At 40.3% G+C, this 21,791-nt stretch overlaps 1 protein-coding gene across 2 annotated transcripts in view; it reads right to left on the bottom strand.

Moving 5' to 3' along the window:
* Positions 1-2,015: 2,015 nt before the first annotated feature.
* The window catches only part of Dcaf10 (DDB1 and CUL4 associated factor 10), a 45,057-nt gene continuing 25,281 nt past the window's right edge, over positions 2,016-21,791 (bottom strand). For both annotated transcript variants that reach the window (XM_028859504.2, XM_028859503.2), the window contains 4 exons: positions 9,442-9,644; positions 7,563-7,673; positions 6,091-6,236; positions 2,016-5,170 (listed from right to left, as the gene is read on the bottom strand). In XM_028859504.2, the coding sequence (XP_028715337.1) occupies positions 4,802-5,170; positions 6,091-6,236; positions 7,563-7,673; positions 9,442-9,644 (829 nt within the window). In that variant the 3' untranslated portion in view covers positions 2,016-4,801. The remainder of the gene's footprint in view (positions 5,171-6,090; positions 6,237-7,562; positions 7,674-9,441; positions 9,645-21,791) is intronic.

Raw genomic sequence — 21,791 nt, 5'->3', positions numbered from 1 at the left:
TTAATCCAGCAGCAGCTTTAGTTTACACATCCCTCACTTGGTTGCACTGGGAAAGTAGCCTCACCTTTAACTGGCTGGGGCTTCATTGTTCAGCTGGTGAGTAGAACACAGGCAGAGGAGTTGCCTCACTGTGTGCCCAGAATTTGCCCGGTTACTTTTGTGGGCAACGACCAGGACCGGTTTACTTATGTCACAGCCCATAACTTGAAGACAGCACAGAAGAGAAGCCTGTTAGAAACGGGCTTGTTGATGGAATACATTACTTCGCAATACATTTTTTTAAAAGCTAACAATGAGGCAAATAATTACATAGTTGTGAGAATCACTTGCTAAGAGATATTCCTCACATTTCTTATAGCCCTTTGTGTTCTATGAAATGTTCTACAGGTATCAGAGCTCATTGGGTACTTGCAATAACACATCATGAATGTAGCTTCATCATGATGAAGTGAGTTAGACTGAGCATGCTGTGTAAGAAGGCGGGGGGTAGACTACCATACCTAAGGAGACTTGCATCAAAAGTAAGTACAAATTTAAAATGTTGGCACTGAAGAGCTGGGCATTAGTTATCCAGACAGAATTCATATATATGGATTCCTTCATGACCAACAGGTGTTACTGAGTGGACCTATACAGCACCCAAGGACCACTGGTCACCGAATGAGCAGGATTATCACCAGGAAGTTACTAAGCCGTATCTCCTGCTTTTATAAAAGCCAAACAAAAGCCTGGCATGGTGGTGCATGCCTTTAATCTCAACACTTGGGAGGTAAAAGCAGAGGGAACGCTGAGTTGGGAGCCAGCCTGGTCTACAAAGTGAGTTTCAAGATAGTCAGGTCTACACAGAGAAACCTTATCTCGAAGAAAAAAAAAAAACAAAACAAAACACAAAACTAAAAGCCCAGTGTAACAGACACAGTGCTGCATACTCCAACATGAGATATGCCAGTCTTCTAAGAGATTCTTGGGGTGCCTCCCCTGTACTCACCTAGAACAACAACCTTCAAGTTCTATGCGGTGACCTGGTCCTAGGTACAGGAGGAAGGGACATGACATTTATCTCTTCCTTGCGTTGTTTCCTTAAAATTTTTTGTTGTGGTTTCTTCTTAGGGATACAACAGGGAGAAATAATAAAATATACATATGATTTGGGCTTTGAGAAAAAAGACAACACTTAAAAAAAAAGTCTCAGTCGGGCGGTGGTGGCGCACGCCTTTAATCCCAGCACTCGTCTCTGGAGGCAGAGGCAGGTGGATCTCTGTGAGTTCGAGGCCAGCCTGGGCTACCAAGTGAGCTCCAGGAAAGGAGCAAAGCTACACAGAGAAACCCTGTCTCAAAAAACCAAAAAAAAAAAAAAAAAAAAAAAAAAAAAAAAAAAAAAGAGTCTCACTGTATAACTCTGGCTAGCCTGGAACCTTAGTATGTAGTCCAGACTGACCTCAAGCTGACTGAAGATCTGCCTGCCTCTGCCTCGCCAGTGTTCCTCGCCCCCCAGCTGTGGTCACTTCACTGGTGTTTTACCTGCATGTACGTCTGGGGGAGGTGACAAGTCCTGGAACTGGAGTTACAGACAGTTGGGAGCTGGGGATTGAACCTGGGTCCTCTGGAAGAGCAGCCAGTGCTCTCAACCACTGAGCCATCTCTCCAGCCCCATGATCACACAGTTTTTAAAAACAAGTCTCTTATTTTAGCCCTTCATTTCCTGATTGAAAATAAGCAACTACTGTATATTTGATGCATCTAAGTCATTCAGCATAGCATTCCCACTCATTGATGTTCTGAAGGAAGCTTTGGGGTAACATGACTGACTTACCAAGATTTATCAATAGTAATAACTTCATTACCAATTATAGTATACTTCTACCAATTATAATAAAAGTGACTTAATAAAACAGTAAAAAATACCACCAGGTTTTTAGACTGTTAAAATTGGACCTTAAGATGGTAATATGTAACTTTTTCCAGTAGTACAGGTTTTCTGAGGCCCTTCAATTTTTGCTTAATACTGTGTGCTATTTTCTTGACCCTGACTCTACCTCGGAGAGGTACCGGTTCCCTGCTGAGTCTGCCGGCTCTTCTCAGGTCTCATCTATGTAGCTTTGCTTTCACACAAGGCTGACTATCACCGACATTTTTTTCAAAGTGCTTGCCCTGCTTAGTTTTTCGCTTAGGACTGGCCCACATGTATGCCTGGGGTTAGGATCTTCAGTCTCACGGAAACATCAGCATCTGAAATGTTTTTATGCAGTACTGAAGGGAATGAGGCTAGCCTTGTAATAAAAATTTGCAGAAGATACCGAGCACATAAACTAACAGACCAGTGTAGCTCAACCTTCATGAATTTAGGGGCAGAATGGTAGAGGAGTGAGTACAGACTTAGCAATAGAATAAAGAGGCAAACCTGGGTCTGAACCCAGTGCTGCCTCCCACTGCCGACTGTGGCTTCAGGCAGGTCACTTGGTTTTTCTGACCCACTGTTATCTTCCACATGATTGGAGGCCCAGTCCACCTACCTTGTAAGGGTATCTGCAGGGCCAGTGGTAAAGCAGACACATTCCTTAACAGATAGTAGGTATTCAAAAACAGTGATTCAAGAATCCCTGGCTTGACTTACGTGACATGTGGGCATAATGTCTGACACAGAACTCTTTCCAAACTGTTAACAATTATGATCTTCTTTTGAATGTCAATTTCATCTTTATACTTAATGTTTTTTAATTGTGATAGTTTTGATTGTAATATTTTCTTCCTAAACTATTTTCTTTGGGGAAAAAAATTGTTTTTCAAACCTATGGAAGCAAGCCTATGATTTTCACTGTGCTTTATATTTTTTCAATGACTACAAAACTTCCAGCTTTTTCAACATCTATGATAAGAAGATCTAATTTTTAAAGACTGTCCTGGAGCTAGTATTGTTCTCAGTGAGACACAAGCTCTTACAGGTGTGGGAATAATGGGCACTAGAAAGAACTGTGTATTTATTCATGTATTTGGGCTGTTTAAACATCTGTAAGTATTAAAATACTTTTTTTGCTATGGATAAAACTCTTAGCATCTACTTCCATGCCTCTCTTTCCCAATCTGATCATCTTATTCACAATAATATAACCTAAAGACAAAATGCCCATTCACTGATGTTTTTAACAGCCTGCATAATACAGTAGAAACTACCCTGAGCAAGGAATTGAGACTTGCATTTTAGCCCTGGCTTTACCACTAACTTCGTATGACCTTAGGCAAATCATTTAACTTCTTTCACTTGTTCAACAATGAAATAAATAGCTCTTCAAGTTATCTGCTACTCTAAAATTGCTATTGTTGATTTATTATTATTACTGTTTAAATAGCTGAAATATCTTGTGGGAATGGTGTTAAGCACCAAATGGATACAGAAATACCTACTGCAATTTCAGGTTGTGTTTTCAAACTATGACCTGGAGGCCACCTGGACACAGATGATTTAAGGTTCTGTTTATTACAAACAGAGGCCTTTCCCTGCCTAGATCAGTCTTCTAAGGTCAGGTCAGGCCCAGATTCCTGCATTCTTTACAAATCCTTCAAGGATTATACTGCATCCTAACATTTGAGAAACACTGGCCTAAAGGGCATGTGACCAAAGAGAGCAAGGCTACTTGCCTGGCTTAAATTATGACAGCTTCAAGCATATCTCAACACAGTGCCAATCAATGTAGCAGAGACCGAAAGGATGTTGCCCATTCAAGACAGGGTGAGCCTTGTGTTCACACCTTGCCTGACACTTTCCATAACCAAACACAAGACAGCAGTGCCACTCAAGTCCCTGACTATGGGGTTCTGACAGCAGCTTCAAGAGGACTGCAGCTCCCTTTTCACTAATGGTGAGAGCTGAGTTGATGCTCTCGGGATCAAGGAACAAACAACACAATCTTTGAGTTCCCTCCCACCCTACCACTGTCAACAGCTCATCTGTGTGAGTCAAAGAATCACAGCCAATCTAAGCCGCGTTTATCTCTCTACGGCCAGACACTGAACCAACCTAATGAACAGATCTTCTGTACAACAGAAGTGACCAAGCTTATTCCTTTTCCTTTCCTTTCCAATGCTGCTGACAGGAACAAAATATCCAATAAAGACACATGCTGGAGATTTTAAATTCATACAAGTAAAATAAATTACAAAGAAGTTGTAATATTTTTCTAGAATTTCACAACAAAAATCTCACATGAGATCAAGTGTAATTTTAACAGGAAATTTTAAAAAGTTATTTTGTTGCAAGAGTATCAGTTAGGATAATAATGCCATTATCTGTGCTCAGTATTTGACAGCAACTTTAAAGGCCAAGTGTACTGATAAATGAAGATGACTTTTCTTTTTTCAACAACTGGCGTGCCAACATCCAACTTCGGGGTTTTGTTTAAGACTAGTGCCATGGGTTTTTCCTCAACCCAACCATGACTCTTGTCAAATGTTTGCAAAATTCATACCAAAATCAAAAAAGAGGAAGGGAGGCAGGGAGGAGCGGGGGAGTGGGGGGGGGGGAGAACAAGAGCCACACGCAAAATGACCAAGAAAACCCAAGCTCAGGGGCACAGAGAGCAGGAGCAAAGGAATGCTGACAGATGATGCTGCATGGTCGAAACGGAGATGCCCGGATGATGCCGGATGGCCAAGTACTCAGGTCACATGTGTGTTCACAAACCCATAAGAACCAAGATCTTGACCCAAACTTATAAGATCTTCTAAAAAAGAAAATACTTCACCTAAATTGAAGTAATTCATAAGTCAAACACCAGAAGAGTTCCTTATTTGATGCAAGTTGTGCCTAAAACTTTGGCTGATACAAAGAGACCCGTCCACTAAGGCACCCTGAGGCAATCTGACAGTGTGTTGGAGAGAACTTTGTTGTCAGGACCACATCGTTATGAGAGTACAGAGAACGGATCACCCGTAGGGGACTGGCTTCTTTGGGTAAACAGTCAACAAGCTCACTGCACTGTTTGTCAAATCCCAACAAGCGAATCCCGTAGCCATGTGGGGAAGAGATCATCCGTCCATCAGGGCTGAAGCAAAGTTCTTTGATGTAGCCCCTGCCCACATTGGCTTCTTCGATGTAATGAGTCAGGCGCAGGGAACAGCGAGGTGAGACAGGTCGGACTGGAGCTCCTTCTTGGAATTCATAGACACAAGTCCACTGGAGGAGGAGAAAGGACAGACCAAGGTTACAGATCCCCAAACATACTGCAGAGAGACTCTATTGCTGAGAAGCTCAACAGAGCCCACACCACAGGAGTGTTGCAAGAAATCAGTTAGACGAATATCATCCTTCTCACTTAACTCTAGCTTATGAAGATTTATCTTCATTTATCTTCATAAGCTAGAGTTAGTGTGTGTTACCAAGCTTTAAGACCTCTTGCTCCCGAGGCTGGCTATGACTTCTGTAGTAATACATCCCTTTATTGAGGGCACCAACAGTCTAGGGTCCAGAGTACTTCTGTCCTCGGCGTGCTTCAAAGGCCTTTCTGCCTTCCTTCAGTTTGGTCTGTAGAGCCTGTGAGCTCCTTGCAGACTCCTGCCTACCACAGTGAGGAGAGCCTAATGTCTTTTCGTTGTTGTTTTTGAGACAGGGTTTCTCTGTGTAGACTTCACTGTCCTAGAACTCACTCTGTAGACCAGGCTGGCCTCAAACTCACAGAGATCTGCCTGCCTGCCTCTGCCTTCTGAGTGCTGGGATGATCCTAAGGTCTTTTAACTCTACCTCCAGGCATCAGTTTAGCCCCTTCCTTTCTCAGTTTCCCCTGGCTTTTAAAGAGACAGTGATGATAGCTGTCTTACTAAACCCTACGTTTAGCCAGCTTAGCTGAACAGCTTGGACTGTATGGTTTTGTTTGTTTCTGTTCCCGTGATGGGGGCCAGAATCAAGGAGCTAGACATGACGTCAGCTGATGATGGTCTTTAGAGCACTTCTCTACTCACTACACCAAGGCAGGAGAGGAAGAAGAGACCAAAAGGGAGAAAGCAACGGGGGGGGGGGGGGGTGTTGAGAAGCAGGGTCTTTGCAGTGTGCACTTTGTCCAGTGAGCCCTGCGGACCGAGAAGCGCTGCAGCCCATACCTCCTGATCATCAGTGTTGCTTGAGCACCGAAGAAGGGTGGCCCAGCCTTTGGGGTGCAGCTGTAAGGATGTGATGCAGTTTCCACGATCCCTCTCACCAGGAACTTCAGGGGTTAAAACTTCAAGACTATTTCGTGGCGAAACTCCTGAGATACAAAAAATTAAAGATTTTGGATTTTTGTTATCCAGGGACTAAGGCAAAACCATGACTTCTGGCAACTACCTTCTTGCCTTCACCCCTTAATTTGCTCCTCACACTATACCACGTGTACAAACATGGTTGACCCCCTAACCCCAATATATGTGACTTTTGCAGCAGGACTAACCAGTGGTCTAAGGCATGAAAGCTGAGTGGGGTCTTTTTTCATTGGACCTGTATCTCAAAAAGCTCTTTATTTAAGAACTGATTTCGTGTGCACGGAAGGAATCTACAAAATTAAGGTCACAATTCTCAACTCAGGGGACTTACTGGTCTATAGACCAAAGAAGGAAATATTTAGAATCCAGGACTTATGGTCCCTAAGGACAGTCAGATGCTCCTTTATACTGGGATTAAGACATTCATGCAAAGTTGAAATATTTATGTTGTAATGCATTCAATACAGCCAACCCACGGGACAGCACAGCTCTGTGACAGCTTGCTGTACAGTATTGACTGTTGATTCTCATAACAGTGTAACGAACTGCAAGATACCCCATTACTTTCCAGAACCATGAGAAAAAGCAATGCATATAGCTAGCTGGGGAAAGATCAAAATTCAAAATGTGAAGTTTGGTTTCTGTTGAATGCATGCCACTTTATAGCACCGTGAAACTGGAAAAACTGTAAGTTGAATAACCGCAAGTTTCTACCCATACGGTAAAGAGATATAACACAAGGGCGGGAGCCATCTTCCTGGTGACTCTACTATAAGCAGGGTCATTTCCTTCAGCCCAGTTCCTAGTATGCCGCTGTTGCTAAGTACAATGTGAGAAACCACTTTCACAGATGGCATAAGAAAGCAGCCTAGAAATTTCGTATCAAGAGAAAAAATTTCATTGTTGTTGCTGCTGCTGCTGTTTCTTGAGACAAGGTCTCACATAGCCTAGGCTGGTTTAGACTTCTCTGTAAACGAGGCTGATCCTCCTGCCTCTCTCAAGTGCTGGATTATAGGCTGTGCCACCAGGCCTACCTGTGCATATATACTGATTTAATTTTCATGGCATCCTTGTTTGCAATCTACATTTCTTAAATACAGTTCCCAACTATTTCATCTTCAAACTAGACCGAATTAAGGTTGGGCCAGGGCAGCAGAACCAATGCTTCCATCAGAGGCTAAAGCACAAGATGGTTGGCCTTCTCAAATGATGACTGGAAGGGCAAGATGGGCCTGATCTTTCCTGGTTTTTGTTTTTATGGATTAAACTAAGCCAAAGAAAACTATCTGATGGAAACCATTGCTGTAAGGCTGCAAACCCACTTTTTAACACACCTTCTCGTTGAGAGGCTCGTGACATGTGTTTCTCAGATGAGTTAGCATCACTGTGATGACAAGGTGAACCAGAAACTCTAGAACCAGAAGAACTTGATGAAGTGGTCAAATCTTGAAAAGAAAACCGAACAATAAACCTAGCATAACTCTTGTAGAATCTCTTAATTTTTTAATTATCTATTCGAACTTTTAGAATATACCCAAAATGTGCCAACAAAATCTCATGTAAACTGGACTGTACCTAAGATAAAACAGAACAGCTCTTCCTGTTTCAGGTCTACATTCTTTTGAAAACCTTTTCTAGGTTTTCACACATCACAAAAGATGTGTGAAGTAGATAAGCATGCAAACATCTTCGCTTCTCTAACATTTCTAAAACAAGAAAAAAAATTAAAATCTGTGGGACAATGAGTACCAGATACCTGGGCGTTACGTTTCTTTACACGGCTACACTTCACCCTGCATCTCTGGCAGCTGCGCACTTCTGGAGAGTCCTTGACAGCCTGACTCCCTGTGACATTTACACTAGAATCACCTTTAAGAGACTGAACAGCTTTTTGGTTTTTCAGTCAAAAATGGACAACTTGAGGGGCATCATTCACACACCGCTAGTCCTAGTACTCAGGAAGCAGAGGCAGGTAGATTTCTGAGTTTGAGGCCAGCCTGGTGTACATAATAAGTTCCAGGACAGCCACAGCCACATAGAGAAACCCTGTCTCAAACCTTTAAAAAAGTGGCCAAGTACAGCTTCTCATTAAGTTGATTATTAATGTTTAATTTTTTTAAAGGGCAATTTTGAGCCTAAAAAGCATTAGACTTCAATAACTGTTAAATTTTGTAAGTTGGTAAAAGTTTAAAATTTCAAATTAGAAATTTAATACAATTATATCTGCATTTTCCAAAGGGATTAAAAAAATTAAAAACCACACGGCTACTTATTTCTTGTGTGTGCCCCAGCATGAGTGGGGAGGGTAGAGGGCAACCTGTACAAGTTGGATCTCTCCACTGTGTGGGTCCAGAGACGGAACTCAGGTTGTCAGCCTTGGTGGCTAGCGCCTTAACCCAAAAGGAAGTTTTTGGAGTAGCCTGTGAACACAGGAGAAAGAATCGAACCATTTGAAGCTGATTTTTAAACAAAGGTCTTTTCACTTTGGGTTCTGATTTATAAACAGTCCTAATAATGAGTATGACTCTAGGCCAGTCTTTTCATTTCCAGATGCAGATGCAATATGATGCCTATCAGATAATATTGATATAATATAGCATTTAAGGTTTTATGAGCCCCAACTTCATTTAAGTTTACTGAAATCAGCAATGAAAAAAGAACAAGGCTTTTGCAAGAGGATGCACCAAAATGGATCAGCCTGTGAGTGGACATGGAAGTGTAGGATAGATAAGACCTAGAACTTTTTTTTTTTTTTTTTTGTTTGTTTGTTTTTTGAGACAGGGTTTCTCTATGTAGCTTTTGGAGCCTGTCCTGGAACCCACCTTGTAGACCAGGCTGGTCTCGAACTCACATAGTTCCGCCTGCCCCTGCCTCCTTGGTGCTGGGATTAAAGGCGTGCATCACCACTGCCCGGCGACCTAGAACTCTTGAAGTGACTATAACTCAACATCTTAAGACAGGTACCACGGGCTATCACTAAGTTCAAGGCAGGGATGGTGATTCTCTGGCGAGTAGAAATCAGACAGAAATTTGAGAGTTCTGAGTCTTTCTAGATTATAAGTTAGTGTTGTTGGAGGTACACACAGATCATCACATGTCCCTGGAAAGCCACGAGAAAGCTTCCTGAAGAACAGCTTTAACGTTCTTTCCTTTTCCCTGCTTGCACATGTACAACAGAAATCTCTGTGGCTCAGATTCTTCAGCAAATCTTACCTGAACTTGAAGTAGTTCTTCTTGCTCTCAAAATGGGATAGCTGCCTACTTCTAAAGACTTAGTTAAGTCCAGATCGTGCAAAATCAAGAGATATCCAGAGGATGTTGAGATCAACATTTTGGAACAATCTGGGGTTAATCTCATTCTCATGAGAAAACGTGTATGAAAGAATTTCTTATGTGGACACCCATCCTCTGTGCACCTAAGAAGAAATCAGACCAACACACCTCGTGTTACCATAGATATAATACTTTGAGTACAGTCAACCTGCTTTCCTCTTCAAGCAGAACTGAGAACCGATGAACACTTCACACACATACTTCATGCTGCTTTACCTACTACCGCATCTGAATCTCCCACCCTCCTTTGGAGATCATTTTCTGAGTATATCCTCCACAGTTTTTAAGTACAACTTTGTTGAAGTAAACTCTCACTGACGCCTCTCACTCTTTGGAACACAGGTCTCACTGAGTGGACAGCGTAGGCTGCCAACGGCCCTCTATGAACGTGAGGGAACGACTGCACTGCTGCTGTCCGACCGTCTGCTGTCAGCCTGTTACTTAGAAGACAGTTTTTATTTTTCTTCATGGAGATTCGCGAGTTCCTAAATCTTAATATTTATATTGTTCAAATCTTCTGAAAATTTTAGTCATTATCAACATTGCTTCTCACCCATTTCCTCTATTCTTTTGCAGATCCTGATGTTTGGAACATTCATATTTGATGACTCTGTTTTTTCATCTTTCTTATTCTCTATTTCTTTATATTGTGTTCTAGGTAACTTTTTAATTATCTACCATCTATCTAAACTAGTCTTTAAACTGTTTGTGGGGGAAAAAATCACCAGCACCTCTAGCAGACAGGTATGTACTCTACCAATGAGCCCCAGCCCCAGCCTTTTTTTGCTTCCTTAATTATATTCTTTTTCAAGATCTGTATGCCTAGTCTCTTTGATGTATTTTCGTTTTTAAATTTTTAAATTTCCGTTTCGGGTTATCGTGAAAATCATGAACCATATAACAGCAACAGAAAAGCATCTAAACTTTTTTTTAATTCAGAAACTTACGTGGGGTGGGGCATGCTTGTGGAGGACACGCTGCAGGGTCTACCCTGGCCTTCACCATGTGTGTCTGTCCAAGGATGAAACTCAGGCTGCAGGCTCCGTGGCAGGTGCCTTGACCCACGGAGCCACCTTGCCAGCCCATAAAACATACTGAGAATTTTAAAATGAAGAGCTGTGACTCACTACCCAGAGGTTGAACGGTATTAGTCTGTTAAAAGGTCTTTCTACTGTATCTTATTTTCGCTTCAAGCACTCAAGTCTCATATCTATGAGAACATGGGTAACTAGTTACTATGTTTTAGTCTCCTATATTGTCTCTATCCTCCAAAATCTTCCTAGTTATGTTTCCTCTATGAGAAGTTTTTCTCAATCATCTGATTATCATTGGATGCCCACTCATAGTTTAAGAGTAAGGGATTCAAGCCACCGGGAACTCTGAGTACAACAGAGTAGGGTGAAGCCATTTCCGAGGAAGCTCTTAGTGCTTAGATCTTTGGGGGCAACAACTGAAAGAAATAAAAATGTCTGGGCTTAACATTCAGTGTGCATTACCACTTAATTCTCTTGGTTTTGGCAAGGCACTGAAGCCTCCAGCTGTATCTGGCATCCTTCAATATGGCAATATTTTCTATATTGCCCTCTTTACAGAAATAGAAACTTCTGGTAAAATGATGCACTGCCCATTAGGAGGGGTGGAGAGTAGAGTTGTAAGTTCTTAAATGTTTCTCTTTAGCTACCCACTTTGAGTAAAGGACACCTAGAGTTGCCAATTCCTGTGGTTTTTGAGGATTCTGGGTAAACTAACTAAAAATTTTAACTTTTCCCTCTGCAACTTAGGATTTAGTTTTCTTTTTTTAAAATTAATTTGATTTATGTGTGTGCGTGTGTGTGTGTGACACGTGCAGGTGCCTGGGGAGGCCAGAAGACGGTGCTGGAAGGTATAGTTCCAGGTGGCTTGAAGGTATGGATCCCTTGAAGGTATAGTTCCAGGTGGCTTGAAGCTGTAGTTACCGGCAGCTGTGAGTCACCCGCCACGGTGCTGGCAACAGGACACGGATCCTCTGGAAGGAGGTACTCTCAAACTCTGAACCATCTCTCCAGCCCTAGGATTTAGCTTTCTTGGAATTCTTGAGTGAAACTGCCTAAACTACAGTTGCTAAGTCAGCTGCCATTCATCCACCTGCCTCCCAGCCTCTAAAATCCTACTGTCCAGTCTCTTCTCTTTTCCTATCATATTGAGTTGCCCCACCCGCTTTGGTTTTTGAGACAGGATCTCACTAAGTAGCCTTGACTGACCTGGAACTTATTATGTAGACCAAATTGGAAATGAACTTGCTGAGATTCTACTGCTTCTGGGATTATTGTAGTTTTTGAGTCTCTTATCCATAGGTTTTATTTAAATCTTATAAAGATTTAAATTTAGGTCTAACAAATTAACATAATGGCCATCCATTTTCTGTGAAATTATATACTGTTGCTACATGTGGAGACACACCTGTAGTTCTGGCACTTTGGAGGCTAAGGCAAGAAGACCTTGAATTAGAGACTAGCTTGGTCTACATAGTAAGTTCCAGGCCAGTCTGAGTGGCTCAGGAAACCCCATCTCAAGATATATATAACAATCTGGGTGTGGGGTGGCATATGCCTATAATTCACAGCTCTTGGAAGGATAAGGCTGGAGGATCAGGAGTTCAAGGTCATCCTCAGTTACCTTATAAGTTGGAGGTCACTGTGAATTGTAAGAGACCCTGTCTCAAAAATACCCCCCCCCAAAATAAATAAATAAAAAACCGGGTGGTGGTGGCACATGCCTTTAATCCCAGCACTCGGGAGGCAGAGGCAGGCGGATCTCTGTGAGTTCAAGGCCAGACTGGTCTCCAAAGCGAGTTCCAGGAAAGGCGCAAAGCTACACAGAAACCCTGTCTTAAAAAAACAAAAAAAGCAAAAAAAATAAAAAATAAAACCAAACCAAACCAAAACAAAACCCCAACCACCAAACAAACCAACTAAAAATTATGTGTGTGTGTGTGTGTGTGTGTATGTGAACACATATTTAAGTCTATATATGAAACACACACACACTTTATTTCAAAAGTACTGGTATATATGCCTATATACTAACTCTGGCAGGAAGACAGCAAGCTCAAGGATAAATTGGGCTACAAAGTGAGATCTGTCTCAAAATAAAAACAAAAACAACAAAAAAGAAAACCTTTTTAACTATTTGTAAGGATACACTCACAAGAAAATGGAAACATGATTGATTTGTACATTATCTTAGACCTAGTAATCTTTAGTTGGTTTTGTTTGTTTGTTTTGTTTTTCTCAATATAGGTTTCTCTGTGTAGCCCTGGCTGTCCTGGAACTGGCTCTATAAGCCAGGCTGGCCTTGAACTCAGAGATCGCATGCCTCTGCCTCCCAGTGCTGGGATTAAAGGCGTGCACCACCACTGCCTGGTCTTTAGTTATTTTTAATTGAGTAAAACATGGTGTATAAAATTGTATATAAAAATTGTGTGTACTTATGGTACACAACATTTTTCTTTTTTTGTGGTGCTAGGGAACAAACCCAGGGCTCACACACACACTAAACCTGTGCTCTACTACTAAGCTACATTCCCAGCCCTAACATGTTTGGAAATGTCTACACTGTTAAGTTAATAATTAACTTACGTATTACTTTATATACTTTCAGGAATTTTTTGTTTTGTTTTGAGACAAGGTCTCTCTACATAGCCCAGGTTGTTCTGGAACTCACTATGTAGACTAGGCTGGCTTTGAACTCACAGAGTTATTCCTGCCTTTGCCTCTCAAGTACCAGGATTAAAGGCGTGTGCCACTAAGGCCCTCTGTCGGGGATTTTCAAGTGTTAGACACTGTTATTAACCAGGGCTTCTATGTTACATACTCTGCACCTCCTGAATTTGCTCTCCCTAGCTGAGAGTCTGTCTGCTGGCCAAGCTCTCCCTCCGCACCAGTTCTTAGCTCCCTAGGTAACGCACCGCCGTTCCAGTCACTGCTTCTCCAAGTCTACTTTCCTAATCTGCCATTCCATGTCTGGCTTACTTCACTCAAGATGTGTCCACTAGGTTCATCTATGATCCTGAAAAGGATTTCCTTGTTTTAAGGGTCTGAATAATATTCTGTGTGCATGTATCACGTTTTAAAACCCACTCATCCGTTGGATGCTGTACAGTGAATGAGTGAGTACAGAACCTTAGCAGCCAACGTAAGCTCCTCTAGATGGGTGCCTAGTAGAGACTGCTGGGTCATTATGGGAGCTTTCCGTCTTTTTTAGGAATGTCATACTTTTCCATAATTTATTTCTAATAATTTTGGTTAATAATGCTGATTATTTCTCTAAAGACTTTCTCGGATTTTTCTGTATAGCTAAGGGGTTGGAGAGCTATGGCTATGGAACAAACCTGGTCCATTGGCTGTTTTTATACAGTGTGCACGCACACAGCCACATCAATTCACCTGTTGTCCCTATGTGACTGCTCAGAAAACATACAACCAAAAGCTAAAGTATTTATTACTTGGTCTGTCACAGACAGTCTGTCAAAACCCAAGAGTCACATGATCTGCGGATAATATTAAACTCCAATCCACATACACACACGATGATTTCCTTTGACTGCACCACCCACTCACGATGCCGACTGACAGTGGTAATGGTGGGCATAGTCTCTTTCTGATTTAGAGAGACTTCTGGAGGTTTACCATGGAAACTGTCCCGAGGTACTGAGATGCCAGAGGGCTTGTCTAGCATGCTCAAAGCCCGTGCTTGATCCAACAGCACAGAGGCTGACTATGGAGCACACACCTGTAATCTCAGAACCCAGGTGGAGGTAGGATAAGAAAGATGTTCAAGGTCATCTTTGGCTAGAGTTTCAGGCCAGCCAGAGCTAGAAAACTTGTCTCAAAGAAAAAAAAAAAGTACTGTGAATTTCTACTTCTGTTTTTTTTTTTTTTTTTAACGATTTTTTTATGTGCACTGGTGTTTTGCCTGCATGTATATCTGTGTGAAGATGCCAGATCCCTGGAACTAGAGTTACAGACAGTTTGTGAGCTGCCATGTGGGTGCTGGGAGTTGAACCCAGGTCCTTTGGAAGGGTAGTCAGTGCTCTCAACCGCTAAGCCATCTCTCCAGCCCCTCTACTTCTGGAATAATTAACACACCATAAAATCTGCTCATTTTAAGTGTACAGTTAATGACTATTAGTAAATTTAGAATTGCGCAATCAATACAATATAACTTTACAATACTTTCAGCATCTTGATAGTCTTCCTGACCATCATTAGCAATCATTCCTTGTTCAATGCCCAGACCTAGGCAACCACTAATCTAATTTTCTTTCTTTTTTTTTTTGAGACAGGGTTTCTCTGTGTAACAGTCCTAGCTGTCCTGGGACTCCCTCTGTAGACCAGGCTGGCCTTGAACTCACAGAGATCCGCCTGCCTCTGCCTCCCAAGTGCTAGGATCAAAGGCATGCGCCACCACACCGCCTGGCCACTAATCTAATTTTCATCTCCATTATTTGTCTGGTTTATATACATAGTCTTACAATAAGTGATTTTTTTAAAAAAAAAAATTCCACTTCCTTTTTACTTATAGTATTTAGGGGGTTTTCCCTACTGTAACTCACATCACTATTTGGTTCTTTTTCATTACTAAATGAAATTTTTAAAAATTAGATATGCTACTTTTTTGCTTGTTTTTTTGAGGCAGGGTCTCTCTACATAGACCTTGCTGTCCTGAACTCACTATAGATTGGGTTGGCCACTATCTCCCCAGTGCTGGATTAAGGGCATGCACCACCATGCCCAGCTGATACACTACCTTGTGTTAATCTATTTATCGCTTGAGAGAGAACAGATTGGCTCCATTTTTGGAGGCAATTATGAAGAATACTACTGTAAACATTCATGTACAAGTATGGGTGTACACATATATGTTCATTTTCTTGAGTAGACACAGCTAGGAGAGAATTGCTGGGTCATAGGCTAACTATAATTTAATATCTCAATAAGCTGGCAAACTGAGCCAGGCATGGTAGTGCATACCTTTAATCCCAGAGCTCTGAAGGCAGATATAGGCAGATCTCTCTGAGTTGGAGGCCAGCCTGTTCTACATAGTAAGTTCCAGGACAGCCAGGAACATGTAGAAACACCCTGTCTCAAAACAAACAAACAAACAACAAAAGGAAGCTGGTAAGATGTAATTCCACTAATGAGAATTCTAATAATGAGGTTTTCAGTAATGAGTTCCTGTTCCTCACATTCTTGCAATTGTTATTAATAATATTGAGTCTTTCAGTCACAAACATGTAGTATCTCTCCATTCATTTATAACCTTTTTTCTTTTAGCAATGCTTTAGTTTTTACTGCAGAAATCATATACACGTCACATACATGTACACACACATTTATTTATTGTGTTAGGGATCAAACGCAAGGCATCATGAATAGGCAAGCATTCTCCTGCTGAGCCCAAATCTTACACTTTTGTTAAATTTATTCCTAAATTATCTTATTTTTTTCTGATACCATAGTGAGAAGGATTTTTTTTTTAATTCACCTTTGGATTGTTTTTCTACTCATTTATAAAAATACAATTGGATTCTGTGTATTAATCTTATGTATCTGCTCATAAGTTGGAATACAGTTGGGTTCTGTATATTAATTTTGTGTATCTGCTCATAAATAGATATATTTGTATATTAATCTTGTGTATTTGCTCATAGGTAGAAATACAATTGGGCTTTGTATATTAACCTATATGTGTTCATATATAAAAATGCAACTGAGTTTTGTATATTAATCTTATATCTTGTGGACTTGCTGAAATTAGCTCTAGGGATTTTGTGGACCCATCGGATTTTCTACATGGTATGCAGATCTTTTGCAACTGAAGACTGATGTATTTCTCTGCAGTCTGGATATATTTTATTTTTCCTCTCTGATTGCACCTCCACAGCAATGCTGTTCCCTCAGTACAATTTGGACAAAGTGGTGCTAGTTCTGTCCTCAATCTTATGGGGCTTTGAGGCTTTCAACATTAAGTATTTCAACATTAAGTCACAGGTTTGTCATGGGTGTTAGGTTGAGGAAGTTCCTTTCATTACTAATTGTATCACAAAAAGTTGTTAGTCTTGTTTTAAAAGTACTTTTCTGTCTTCATTGGGATGATTATATGGGGTTTGAACTTTATTAAATACGATGTATTACATTAATTGATTTTTGGACATTAAGTCAATTTGCATTCTTAAAATAAATTCTATTTGATTGTAGCACATAATACTTTATATATGTTGCTCAATTTGATTTTCTTTTTAAATTTGATTTTCTTTCTAAATGACTTTTTAAATGAACTTTTCAGATAATTTCATACATGTCTATAATGCATTCTGATTACTCTCACCGCACCGATACTGATTGAGGGATTATTAGTCAGTAGTTGTTTATCTGATTTTGGTGACAGGATAATACTAGACCATGATGGCTATTCTAAGAGGGTGTGCTTTTATGTTTTTATTTAATTTTTGAGAGCTTTATACAATACATTTTGATCATATTTTCCCCTCTCCCAACTCCTCAAAGGTTTGGGTTGGGAAATGTTATATTTTCTGGTTGGTAAAACTCATTAGTAAACTCATTTGGGCCTGGTCTTTTAATTATGAGAAGATTTTTAAATCATCAATTCATTTATTTTTATTTTTAACTTTTTACTTTTTTTATTTTTTGATTTTTTCCAGACAGGATTTCTCTGTGTAACCACCCTGGCTATTCTGGAACTCACTCTGTAGACCAGGCTGGCCTCACAGAGATCTGCCTGCCTCTGTCTCCTGAGTGCTGAGATCAAAGGTGTGTGCCATCACCACCGCCCAGCTTCAGTTCAATTTCTTTAGCTCCTGCAAGTCTGTATATCTAGATTTAAAAAAATGAGTGTCCTGTCAATTCTAGTAATGTGTCCTAGGTATCTGCTTACCTAAATTGTCTAGTTTGTTGCCAAAAGATGTTCACACTACTCCCTTATAATCCTTTAGTTTCTAAGTATCTTTTATTTAACAATTTTTTGTTTGCTTTTAAAATAAGATCTTGCTATGTGTCCCATAGGCTGGTCTCAAAGTCATGATCCTTCTGTTTCAGCTGACATGTGGGTGCCACTACTTCAATTTCTGTTAAGTTGGTGGTACTATACTCTGTTTTGTTTTGTTTTCTTTTTTTGGTTTTTTCGAGACAGGGTTTCTCTGTGTAGCTTTGCGCCTTTCCTGGAACTCACTTGGTAGCCCAGGCTGGCCTCGAATTCTTTTGCTTTTTAATTATGACTGAATGTTGAATTTTATAAAACAGAAAGAATCATATAAATGTATCTAGTTTATCTGTTAATATTATTAACAGATATAATATAATATCTATTCATTTTTAAAATAAATTCAACTTGGTTTTGGTATTTTTGATTAATATCTTCTGGGATTTAATTTCTTTTTATTTAAAATATTTTTATCATCATTCACATTACATGCTGGATTTTCTTTTTTCCTTCTAACACTATCTTTGTTATATTTAGCTACCAAGTCGTACTATAATAGCTTTATACATGAGTTACAAAGCCACTTTTTTAGAACCTGACCAGTTTAATTAGAATGTTATTTACAATATTTGGTAGACTTCACCTATAAAACCATCTGTGCTACTTTTTTATTAGTAAATAGGTTTTAATTAATTTAAAATTTTAGTAGATATGCTTTAAGATTTCTTTTTAAAATTATGAATATACGTACAATGTCCTGTGTGGGTATACTCATGTGAGTGCAGGTGCCCATGCAGACCAGAGGAGATTGGCATTGGATCCCCTGAAGCTGGAGTTGCATGCCACTGTAAGCTGCCCATTGTAGGTGCTGGAAGTCAAACTGTGTCCTTTGAAAGAGAGTAAGAGTTCTTAACCGCTTAGCTATCTCTCCAGGCCCCAATTTTTGTCATTTTGTAATGGTCAAAGCAAAAATAATGTCCAGTACTGTATAAACACTGGGTAGTTAGAAAAAATGTGAGTGGAACGGGGTCTTTGAATGGGATTACTGTGTAAGGAGACCTCAGCTACTAGATCATGGGATGAAGAGTGGGTACCAGAAGGTACAGGGTATGACTTAAGAGCACAGATATTTATGAATTAGTAGGGCAGAAATTCACAATGTGTGTACTGGCATCAAACCTAGACACTAGAGCAGCTGTGTATCTGAGGCCCGGCAAGGTCAATCCGCTAACAACAGCTTCTGCTGAACCAGGGAACGCTGGTTAAATACCTGACTTGGGAAGAAGTCAATCCTCATTGGTCAGTTTTACTCAGGTGCTGTTTTTTGTTTGTTTTGATTTTATTTGATTTGTTTGAGACAGGATCTCACTATGTAACCCAGGCAGGCCTGAAACACTCTATAATCCTCCTGCCTCAGTCTTCCAAATGCTAGGACTATATGAATGTGCCATTATACCTAGTTTCTAATGCATATGGAATAAGATGTCTAGTTCATCAAAGCTTTAAAGTATATTGTTATAAAAGTGTTCCTGATTTTTTAACTTTTAAATGATTTTATTATTTACAGTGCATGTATGTGTGGGTATGTGTGCACATGTGGAGGACTTTCAGAAGTGGGTTCTCTCTCCACTATGTTGGCCTGAGGGCAGGGGGATTGATTCAGGTTGTCAGGTTTGGTGGGAAGAGGCTTTATCTACTGAGTCATTTCACTGGCCACAGTTTTGCCGTTTTGAGACAGGGTCCTATTGTGTATTCCAACCTGGCCCTGAACCTATGATCCTCCTGTTTCAGGCTCAGTGTTGGGATAACAGGTGTATGTCACCACATCTAGCTCACATTCCTTTTCTCATTGCTAGTATTGTTCAATTTTGTCTTCTCTTTTGATGAATCTTATCCCCTCCTCTATTTGATTTAGCTTTTTCAAAGAACAGATTTTTTTTTTTTAATCTTATTGTATTTTCTTTTTTCTTGGTTTTGTTTTCAAGACAGACTCTCACTCTGTAGCTTTGGCTGTCCTGGAACTCACAGAGATCCACCTGCCTCCGCCTCTCAAGTGCTAAGATTAAAGGTGTGCACTAGTGCACCTAGCTGCATTTTCATTTTCATCTATTTTTTTAAATGTGCATTGGTGTTTTGCCTGCATGTATGTCTGTGTGCGGGTGTCAGATTCCCTTGAGCTAGAGTTAAGACAGTTGTGAGCTGTCAATGTGGGTGCTGGGAATTGAACCTGGGTCCTCTAGAAGAGCAGCTAGTGCTCTTAATCACTGAGACATCTCTCTAGCCCTGTATTTTCATTTTCAATACTGATGTTATACTTCTATTTTTTATTATTTCCATACATCTTTATTGAGTTTACCCCACTTTTCCTTAATTTCTTTGAATAAGTTCATTAACTTTCAGTCCTCTAATTTCACTACACCTGGGACTTTCTTTCTTTCCCTCCCAGATGGAATCTCATCATATGTAGCCCAGGCTAGCATCAATCTCATCCTCATGCCTCAAGCTCTCAAATGCTAGAATTACAGTGTGAACTACCATGCTAAGCTAAATGTAGGCACTTCTAATAACTGTGTTAATGAAATTGTACTGATTTCAGAGAAAATGCTTTGGGTGACAGCATTTCTTTGATGACTACTATGCAGTTTAATATAAGTTGTTTTTTTATTTATCTATTGGTTCTAGGTCTGTCTGAAGACATATATGTTAGGGAATATTATTTTAAGGTGTGTTACTTTTGTTTATGTTGCATTTGTCTAACTCTATGGAGCTGCGTTTACCGTGCCTGTCTAAAACAGTTGATGGTCCTAATAAAGAGCTGAATGGCCAATAGTGAGGCAGGAGAGAAAAACAGGTGGATCTGGCAGGCAGAGAGGATATATAGAAGGGGAAATTTGGGAGAAAGAAGTAGCCAGAGAAGGAGGAGGACATCAAGGGCCAGCCACCCAGCTACATAGGAAGCTACAGAATAAGAGTTACAGAAGTAAGAGTGGGAAAAGCCCAGAGGCAAAAGGTAGATGGCATAAATTAATGAAAGCTGGCAAGAAACAAGCCAAACCAATGCCAGACATTATAATTAAGAATAAGCCTCCATGTGTGATTTATTTGGGAGCTGAGTGGTGGCCCCCCAAAAGAGATAAAGAAAAACAAATAACATTTTGGCATACTAATATGGCACTTGAATATCCCCAGGACCTGAGAAAGCTGGAAAAAAAAAGGGGGGGGGGTATGGTTCCTTTAAGATTTTCGGCCAGACAGCTTCTGCTGGTCAATGAGCCTTTGAACAGCCAGTACATTAAGTAGGAACAAAAAACGAAGTAAAAATGCCTGCTGTAGTGCAAGCACCGGCATTCTAGAGCACTAGGAAGGTTGAACACAGTTTTTGGTCATACACCTCTGACTGGGCTATGAGCTTTAGGCCTGGCCTTCACTAGTCCAGAAGTGGGCAGAGCTAGCCAAGAACCACTCACAGAGGATCCAGGTGTAGGTTAGCAGTTTAAAAGTTTGCTTGTGTAGTCAAAAAAGACTAGAGATATGGAGTAAAAGAGGTCCAGATTGGAAAAACAAACAAACAAACAAACAACCCACCTCTAAATAGGTTACAGTGTGTTTAACAAAGTGTGTAGGCTTAAGAAAGAAAGAAAAGGGGTATGGACAGCCATAGAAAGAAATAAATAGTTTTAAAATAAAGTCTTTAAAGACAGAGTAAAAGTAATAGTAATATTTTAAAAAAAAAAGAGCCATGTAGAGATGGGAAATACACATGGAATCTGGATCCTGTATGTTACTGTGCTGATTTTGAATTTTTTGAATGGTAATGAGCAAAAGACAGCTGCTGGCAGACATGGGCTTGTGAGCAGGACTGTAAAATTGAACCAACCAAGATACATTAGAGCTATCTTAACTTTAAAAAAGTAAAAAAAAAAAAAATTGTCAAATGGAAATCAAAAATACTTTGGAGTTTTGTTCCCACAGGTAATAAGAGGCTGTGGATTCCTTCAGGAATGAGAGGCATCAGGTGTGATCAGGGGTGAGACCTCCTGAATATTGACAGGTGATATCCATCAACAAAGATTATAGCTGATCTTCCCAAGGATTTGGTCATTATCTCAAAATTTTCTCTCTGGGTCCCTAAAGATGCTTCATCCACAGACAGCAAGAAGCAGTCTAAAGAAAATGATACCCACATTCCCAAGAGTTAAGGAGGAGAATGAGTGGTTTTAGTTATTTGGTGGATTATGGATATTTGTTAT

This window comes from Peromyscus leucopus, chromosome 2, assembly GCF_004664715.2.
Source record: "Peromyscus leucopus breed LL Stock chromosome 2, UCI_PerLeu_2.1, whole genome shotgun sequence".
NCBI lineage: Eukaryota > Metazoa > Chordata > Mammalia > Rodentia > Cricetidae > Peromyscus > Peromyscus leucopus.
This window is presented reverse-complemented; position numbering and strand designations above follow the sequence as displayed.